Genomic DNA, 9192 nt, shown 5'->3' on the forward strand with positions numbered 1-9192 from the left:
AGACTGAATATTAGTTATTGTTTGACTTCTTATTAATACAAACATGGCTATTTTATTAACTTCTGGATTCAGGGCTAGTGTCTTGTGAGTGTGCAATTCTGGACAAAGAGCCTAGACCAGAAAATTTTGTGTCTGAATTCTGATTATTCTGTGGAATGTGGGAAAAGCCACTTTGTCCCTCTGAACCAAAACCTTATTCAATGGAAAATTTGCACACCAATACCTACCTTGCCAGATTGCTATATAAACTGAATGTGGTCCTTCTTCAGGGCACATACTAGACATTCAACTATGGTAACTTCTACTATTACTATTATTGCAATAGCAATAGTTAGAGAACAGGGAACCATTTGATTTAATACCTTGGAGTCAAACAGTATTTGTTTTTAATCTTTTGGCACTGGGATTGAACCCCGGGGGTGCTTAGCCACTAAGCCACATCCCCAGCCTCATTTTACATTTTATTTAGATACAGGGTCTCACCAAGTTGCTTAGTGGGTATTGCTAAGTTGTTGAGGCTGGCTTTGAACTTGTGATCTTCCTGCCTCAGCCTTCCAAACTGCTGGAATTAAAGACGTCTGCCACTGTGCCTGGCTCAAATAGTATTTTTTACAAGAATGGAAAACAGAGTTGTGTTCACTTGCCTTCCTACTGGTTAATGATGTTCATCATGTTAGAACTCCAGTATGTATGGAAGCCTCTATGCACGCAATGTTGATCAGCAGAGAACCAGAATTCCAACATGTGCTGATAATTAATGCCATTTAAATATCCCCAGATATTTGCACAAAGCCACCAAAAAGATGCAGATATTCTACAGATACTATGACTACCAAAAACTTAGCATTCCAAATCGTCATCATCCAAACATTTTAAACAATGTTGTGTCCATCGTTTCAATCAGTGACAGAGACTACTGTGGATGGAGTGAGAGGTGGAGACCTTAGGATCACAAAGGCTTCTCGTGGAGATCATAACATCCCCCTGAGTGTAAATCACTTTTAACAGGGATGTACAGAAAACAAAAGGAGATCAAATTTATGAACCCATCTTGGTTGAATGCAGTGACACCTGTAATCCCAGCAACTCAGGAGGCTGAGGCAGGGGGTTGCAAGATTGAGGCCAAACTCTGCAACTTAGTGAGGCTCTGTCTCAAAATAATAATATTAATAATAATAATAACAATAATAATAATAATAATAATAAGAAGAAGAAGAAGAAGAAGCAGCAGCAGCAGCAGCAGCACTGGGAATATAGCTTGGTGGTAAAGCACCCCTGGGTTTAGTTCCCAGTACCAAAACAAAACTAAACAATAACAACAAAAATCACTAAGAACCAATTCTTTGGAAACCAAAGAACAGGACTGAGAATATTTGTTTTAAAGTCATCAACGGGTTTTATTTGCTAGAATTGAAATAGTCTACGGTTCTCAGATTTAAACTTCCAAAGCTACAGCCAACAATTTTTCATCAGAGCCCAGTGGAGTAAATAAAAGAGACAAGAGGTAAGAGGGGCACAGAAAGATCACTAGGGAAGAGGTTGGGAGGGGACACTTATTTGTCTTCTCAGTAGATTACATATTGAATCAGGTGACAATGGTCAAGGGACCCGGCAGGGGCATGTTGGTGGAAAATAACAGTGCAAGGAACGCCAAAGCCCTACAACAAAGAGAAAGTCAGTGAACACCCCCACACACACCCAAAAAAAGGAGCCTCCAGTTCTATGGGAAATGGATGACATCGGGACATCCAGGAGCAGAAAGGAGGCACACCCAGGGAGAGTTCTTAATGGTTTAGGAAATTGCTTTCATTTAAAAAGCTTCCTAAAACGAGTCCCTTTTCTTCTATGTCCAGTGATATATACAACTCTAGGGTGGCCTTGAGGCCGTGGGGAGGTGGAAAAGGAAGCCAGAGGTCTCCCCACGACCTTCCATCAGTGACCCCAGAGATCCAAGGAGGAGCACAGCTATTTCGCACCACTCCCACCCAAGAGCACAGCAAAGTGGCGCCTTCAGACCTCCGAAACAGCTCTGGGGCCCCAATGTCTTGATGGACAAAAGGCCAACTCCCCAGAACTCACTAGGGTCAGCCAAAGGATGACACCCTCGGCGAACTGCGGTCCCCCTTCCCCTGAGTCTGCACAACTGGGGTAACAGGTGTGGAGGGGAGGGGAGCTCAGGGGCTCCACGAGATGGCACCTCCTTGCCCTCCAGCAGGTCCCTGGGGTCGCCCGGGCCACTCCTACCCCCATTCCAAGGCAGAGGTCCAGAGTGCCTGGGGGTCGAAGCGTCGTCCATAGGTGGAGGCGTTGGTCCTGTCGAGGCCGAGGCCCTGGAGGCAGTTCCGGGCCGCAGGGGCGTGGTGGCCGCGTCGTCTTGGGAGCAGGGCCCTGAGTCACATCGCGGCGTGGCCCAGGCGGTGCTGGCCGGTGGTCTGCCGCCTCCAGGCGGCCTGTCCCTCTCCCTGGGCCGGATGTGGGGCGGGGCGGGTGGGGCGGGAAGGGGTCGTGCGTGGGCCCTGGTGGCTCCTGCCGGGCTCTCCTGGGCGCGGTGCCTAGGGGCCGTCGCCAGCCCCGGCGCCCAGGGCCGCGGCCCGCTGCTCAGCCGCCTGCTCCCGCGGCTCGGCCTCGGGCGGGCCCCGCTGGGCCGCGGCCTCGGCCTCGCGCTCGCGGGCGGCCTCCGCGCCGTCGGGGGCGGCCTCCCGGGGCCGTTTGGCGGCGTCCTCGGGCGCGCAGGCCGCGCTCCTCTTGGGCGGCCCGGGCTGCGGGCCCTGCGGCTGCTCGGCGGGCGGCTCGGCGGCCTCGGCGTCGCCGTCGGCGGGCTCGGGCGGCTCGGCCTGCGGCGCGGCGGCCTTGACCATCGGGTCGTGCTGGATCTCCCAGAGCCCCTCGCTGAAGCCGCGCCGCTTGTTGGGCTTGCCGAACTTCTCCTTGGACTCCTCGTACGGGAACAGGTGCTTGGGGCCCAGGAAGGCCGTCTCGTGGGTCCCGAAGAAGAACACCTGGTACCGGTTGGGTTCGGCCATCTGCTCCACGCGGGCCGGCCAGTGGGCGTAGCCCTTGAGCTTGGCGAACACCAGGTCCCCGGTCTTGAACTTGCGCCCGCTGTAGCTCGACATGGCGGGCGCGGCGGCACCGGCTGGGCGACGCGGCAGGTGCGCTGCGGGGCGGCCTCTGAGCCCGCGCGACAGCTCGAGGGCGCCGCAACGCCCGGGCGCAGGGTTCCGCCGCCGAGTGGGCATGGTCTCCGAGATCCAGGGACAGTTGGCCCAGCTGGGACGCCGTGGTCGCCAGGACCGGAGCGCCCCGACGGCCTGGTGGCGGTTGTGCGCAGGCCCCTGCACTGTGGCCGCTGTGACCGCCGAGACCGCTGTGCGCCCGCGGGGCCTGCAAAGCCACCGCGGGAGCCACGTGGAGAGAAAGCAGTGACACATGAGCACATATTTCCACGAATCTTGCAGCTGCGCAGGGGGATCTTGCGGGGTCCCAGTGGGAACCTCTCTGTGTCCCACAGAGAACAGGAGCTGCGTCCCTCTGGGTCAGTGGTTTCAACCGTCTTGCGATTTCCTTGGAGACCAGTGCGGGGCGCCTGCAGTGAGGCTCAAGAACAGGGTGGAAGTCTGACCAAGGGATGGACCCACAGTGCCATGAGGGAGTCTGGGGGGGAGGAGCAAAACTTGGTGACCAAACTGTAAACATTGTCATGTTTTCAGGGTCACCAAATGTATACAGCAAAGCCATGATGGTGGCAACCCGGAGTCACCAAGATTTCCTACATTACCTGGAAATGTCCTGTCTTGCGCAAATGTCAGCACGTGGCTGTGTGGCTGGAACAGGGCCTGGCAAACTGCCTGCCACGGAGGGACACTGGGCTCCCGGTGCCAGCCTTAGGCAGAGGTCTGCTCCTAGCAAACCTGCTGGTAGCCAGGGCTTCCTCCCAGCTGCTACTGAAAAGGCACCATCTCAGTTGAGAAGCCATTTTAAGAAAATTTTCTCAAGATTCAGGTTTATTATAACTGATGTGAATGAGAGTTTTGGTGCCACTGAAGTTCTGGTACACCTTTCCACTTTTTTTTTTCTTTTTAGTTTTGAGTTTTGTTCTACCTACTATGAGCGTGCTTTCTGACAACTAGCCAAATGTTTCCTAACAGTGCTCTTGGCTCTTGTGCTGGCTTTATGAGAAAGACCTTTGGATGGATACTAATCCTGTGTTTAACTGGACAGATGTCTTTTTTTCCAGTGTCACTAGTGGAGTGTTAGAATCATTCACCCATTTTGGTGCAACTCAAAATTGGTTTTGGTTTGCTAGTTTGGATCAGCCACTTATTTCACCTTTGGATAAGAGAGACCTGCTGTGGGCAAAGGGAGATAAGTTGTCCTTGCAGGTGGGACAAATGGGACCTCCTTTGCTGATTCCAAACAATTTGTTTTAGCTTTTCTGCTAAGTCATCTTCTTAGAATGTCTTATCTGCCCCACAAGTGTCTATAGCTCTAGTAAATAAGTAACATTCACAATGAACCAACAACTTCTTCTCAGATCCACAGTCCCCTACAAATTAGGACACATGTCCTCCTCTGAATTTCATTTGGAAAGTGCTAGAAAACTATACATGCTTAATGGCTGTAGAAGATGGGTGATCATGGGCAGCTAAGGAGCCCACAGAAGGAAGTAATTTGTAACTTGTGTAAGTGGAAATGCTGCTAAGTGGTGTTTTGTTTGTTGGTTCTCAGCTTCTGAATGTGCTGCGCCATTGCACAGAGCATTGCGTGAAGGTCATGTAGGTGGGAAGGAGTCCGGCAAGACACTCTGTCCAGGAGTGGCATATAGTTATGTCATTAGCTCAGTCTGAGGAAGGACCAGACCTAAGACCCACTACTGCAGATGAGTGTGATGCCAGCCAAACCAGCAGCAGCACCAGAACAAGCCACACGTCCAGGTGGGTGGACGGACCACAGGGGTGAGCAGCCAGGAGGGTTTTAACTGCGCTGCGGCTCTGAGGGCTAGAACAATTACTGTAGGAGACAAAGGCAGGAAGGTCTCCTCAGGAATGGTCTAGATCTACAGAGCGCCATCTTGCACCTCATATCTAAGACTCAGCGTGGGGCTAAAAGGCTGGCAGGAAAGATGTTTACTTTGCAGCATTTAAAATCTAATTCAGAAGCTGAAGCACCAGAAAGTTCATTACAGGGCAATGCAAACTAGTCTTCAAATGCTAAATGATACGTCCTTTATAAACACCCGGGGAATTCCATGAGAAAGCAGCAGGCGAGTGGCTCTTAGGGCAGACTTAGGGAAGCTGTGGTAGAAGACACTGTGGAGAGAACTCTGGCAGCCTTCACTTATTTACCTGCCTTTCAAAGCTGAGAGTAAATATAATCTTTCAGAGCTCTGCTGCATGATGTTGAGATGCTTAAAGTAATACTTAGGTCTCTTTGGGGATGGTTACACATATTAATGGCATCATGGGCAGGAAAGTTCAGACAGTGGGTGGGATGGTTTACGATGCACTAATGACTGTTAAGTAGAATTTTATTAAAGATAGGACTAGCCTATTATTATCTTTTGACTAAATGAGAGAAAAGCTATATCGAAAGGAGTAGAATCATGAATAAGGGCATTGAAAAACGAAGAAGTGGCCCTGACCAGACAGATGACATATTACACAAAAAGGTACACACCCAGTCCTTCTCCCGGATGATACAGACCTAAAATTTCTTGTTACTTGGAAATGTGATTTAGAAAAGCATCTTCTTCAGTTTAACTTCTCGGCTCATGGTAACTTATTTCAGGAAGGGGGAAGCAGGAGGAAGGTTGAGCCAGGAGAAGAGGAAAACAGTTATTGGGTTGGCTCTGGAATGTTCTCAGAAAGCTCCTGGTTGGAATGCCTGGCTCCCCATGCGGCAGAGTTCAGAGTGGCATTTTTAGGCAACAATTGGGTGACGAGGACTCTGAGTCATCAGTGGATTAGTCCACTGATAGCTGGATGGACCACTTCGGGGGGGACCACGTTGGAGTAAGCACATCTCTGGGGGCCACCTGGGAGTGTCCATGTTCTCCCTGGCCAGTTCCCCACCATGAGCAGAGCAGCCTTCCTCTGCCACCTTCCCCATAATGTTCTTCCTCACTCAGGCCCAGAGCCGTGGAACCACTTATCATGGACTGAGGACTCTGGAACTGTGAGCCAAAATGAGTCTCTCCTCCTCTAAGTAGTTCTTGTCAGTGTTTTGATTAAAGTGACAAAAAGCCAACTAACATGTGCATGGTTAGTTCAAAACAAAGTCCCCATGAACAATTGCAGTGACTATCTTTTAAGAACCAGATCTCCATGAGCCCACATGCTTTTAATAGGTCAGGATGCTTCAAAAATCCAGTGTACCGAGTGCACCTGTTTGCAAAGACGACAGTTTGAGCAGCCTCGTACCTATCAAAACAACACCTGGGAGACCAAAACACAACACTTCCCAGTTTCTTTTCTGGAAAACTAATGATGGGATTTAAAAGCTGCTTGGCAACAATTGTGAAATATGGCCAGTAAAACAATATAATTACACAAGAGAATAAATAGATACCTAATTGATATTTTCTTGTTTACTTTTAAATTCAATTAGTTTGCTTTAAACTATGATTTAAAAGAAATGTAATTATTTTGTATGTGCTTTTGTCTTCATTAAAAATATTAACTGCCTCTGGGTTACAGTAGAAGTGTTTTCACATTGGGTGATATTTGAAATCAAGGCTTTACTCTTTCAGAATATTCTAGGAGATATAATTATGTAGAAAACAAGCTCGGCTCCCATCATGGGCAGAAAATCCACCTTTTTCTTTTCTTTTCTTTTCTTTTCTTTCTTTTTCTATTGTGGTTTTGGAGATTGAACCCATGGTATTTTACCACTGAGTTACATCCCCAGCCATTTTTCATTTTGTATTTTGAAAAGGGTTTTGATAATTTGTTGAAGCTGGCCTCGAACGTCTGATCCTCAGCCTCCTGAGTCACTAAGATTGCAGTGGTGTGAGCCACCAGACTGGCCCCAATTCTCTGTTTTTGAAAATTCACAGAAAGATGGGCACAGTGGCGCATGCCTGTGATACCAGAGGCTTGGGAGGCTGGGGTAGGAGGATCTTGAGTTCAAAGCTAGCCTCAGCAAAAGGGAGGCGCTAAGCAACTCAGTGAGACCCTGTCTCTAAATAAAATGCAGAATAGGTCTGGGGAATCTGGCTTAGTGGTTGAGTGCCCTGAGTTTAATCCTGTGTAACAAAACAACAAACAAACAAAAAATTCACAGCAAGTCTACTACCCCTATATCTTGTCAAATCTACATGTTATCAGTGTCCACTTAGTCTGATTTTTAAAGCCGCAGGGATTTCTGTAATCCAAGGGAGCTACTAGAGAGAAGTTTGGTATCAGTGGGGATGTCCTGAAGCTCTGGGGTAATTTAAAGATATTCCCTAGGAGGTACACCATCATCCATTTGAATAGTGGATCAGATCTGTAGCTGACCTGATAATGGAGTCCGGGGAGGGAGAGACGAGGGTGCATTTTTTCTAAGTGTCTATGTGTGCTAGCAAACTTGGTCCCATTGGCTTGCTATAAATGCCATGAATGGTGTACAAGAGGGAAAAGTATAGGGATCAATATTGTTTGCCATACCGCTGATTCAGTGGCCAAGGAAGGAAATTGTTTAACTCTGAAATGAATGACAACAAATTTATTGTGGCTGGCAACAAAAACTTATATTTTATTATACTGACTTGGGCATTAAAAGATTTAAAATTTACTTACTCTTCAGGGAAAAGTTTATAAATAAAATGTTTCAATAATGTGAATAGTTTTCCTAAACTTGCATGACAATGTATATACAGGCCCCGCCACAGGAAAATGTGAGTTATTATATATATAATTAGCGACATTTAAACAAATAGAAATTACTAATGCTGGTGAGTAATCACCAGGGATCAGGTGCGTATAACAAGGTGGATTTACATAGTAATTACACAGTTAGATGGCCGCACCCAAGGTCTGCAAAATTTTTAAAGTACAATTCAGTGACTTGAATATGCTCACAATTGTAAGTTGAATAAAAGTATTAGACAAAATATATAGCACTGGTGACTTGTAAGCCTGCATGCAACCTGATTCCTGACCTCCAATTCGGATAGTTCTGGACCTGTTTAACAGAAGACTGTTGCAAGGAAACTGGGCAGCCATGTCTCCATTGGCACTAGGGACCTGTGTGGTATCCAGTTGCCATTGGCCATTAGCTCTATTTAGTTAAAGGGCAAATCTCTTTTCTTTTCTCTTTCTTTTTCTTTTTATTTCATTTTGTGATCCATATTTTCTCTTGTTACTATTTTTTTTATGTTTTTTCACAAATTGTTTCTTCTGGCTCTGAATTTTATTATAAGCATAATATTTTAAACATGATAAAAATAGTCTGGGAAGACATGATAACAGCAAGGCCATGTGTGAGAGCAAACCTGGAAGCCAGACCTACAATTTCCATCTCGTGTTTCTTACCATTACATTAAGGAGTCATATATAAGTGCTTAAAATGACCAAAGTTTTCAGCGGCTCACACTAAGGTTTTGATGATATAACCTCATCAGCCTCTTACTGATTTTCTTTCATAGTTTGGAGCTTTCAAAATAATTACCAAATTATTAAGCTTCAGAAATAGGTAATCTGTACTGTTCCCACTTAAAGAAGTCATCATCAAAGTGCATGCTAATGAACAGGATGGGATTTTTAATGAAAAGGTCTAACTTTGAATTAATGAAAATGGCATTTTGAGGGTGGACAGTAATTTTGATTAATCAAGCTTTTCCTATTTCATTATTGGAATATGCCTTTAACTCTTCAGGTAATTTTCATTCAAGGATCTCTGTACCTGTTGGTAGTCATCTTTCAGTCCTCACCTCAGAATCAATGAGGTGACAGCTTACTCTTTTTAAACATGGTGAATGAAATATTTACCCTCCAAAACAGTTGTGGCTGTTCTGTGCTAGGAAACGTATTTATTTGTTAAAGTAAATAAAGGCTCTAAGGAGGCTAGTGCTTTTGTATATCTCAAAAACTCATGAGGCATGGACCAGAGATCACGTACAAGAAGACGCAAGTGGTGGAAATTCAGGGACTTTGCTGAGCCAGCCTGAGCTGGTGTGGGTCCCCCTACCCATGCCTCTCAGGGGCAGAGTGT

The 9192-nt window shown here is 46.8% G+C and overlaps 1 protein-coding gene across 1 annotated transcript; it reads right to left on the reverse strand.

The window, feature by feature from the left end:
- Window positions 1–2552: 2552 nt before the first annotated feature.
- HDGFL1 (HDGF like 1) lies at window positions 2553–3116 on the reverse strand (the record flags this gene model as incomplete). Its single annotated transcript, XM_081296460.1, has 1 exon — window positions 2553–3116. One exon carries the CDS (start codon window positions 3114–3116, stop codon window positions 2553–2555), a length of 564 nt encoding a protein of 187 aa, XP_081152586.1.
- Between the last annotated feature and the right edge of the window lie 6076 nt (window positions 3117–9192).

The sequence above is a fragment of the Spermophilus citellus genome (genome assembly GCF_964194105.1).
Source record: "Spermophilus citellus genome assembly, chromosome: 5".
NCBI classification, from domain to species: domain Eukaryota; kingdom Metazoa; phylum Chordata; class Mammalia; order Rodentia; family Sciuridae; genus Spermophilus; species Spermophilus citellus.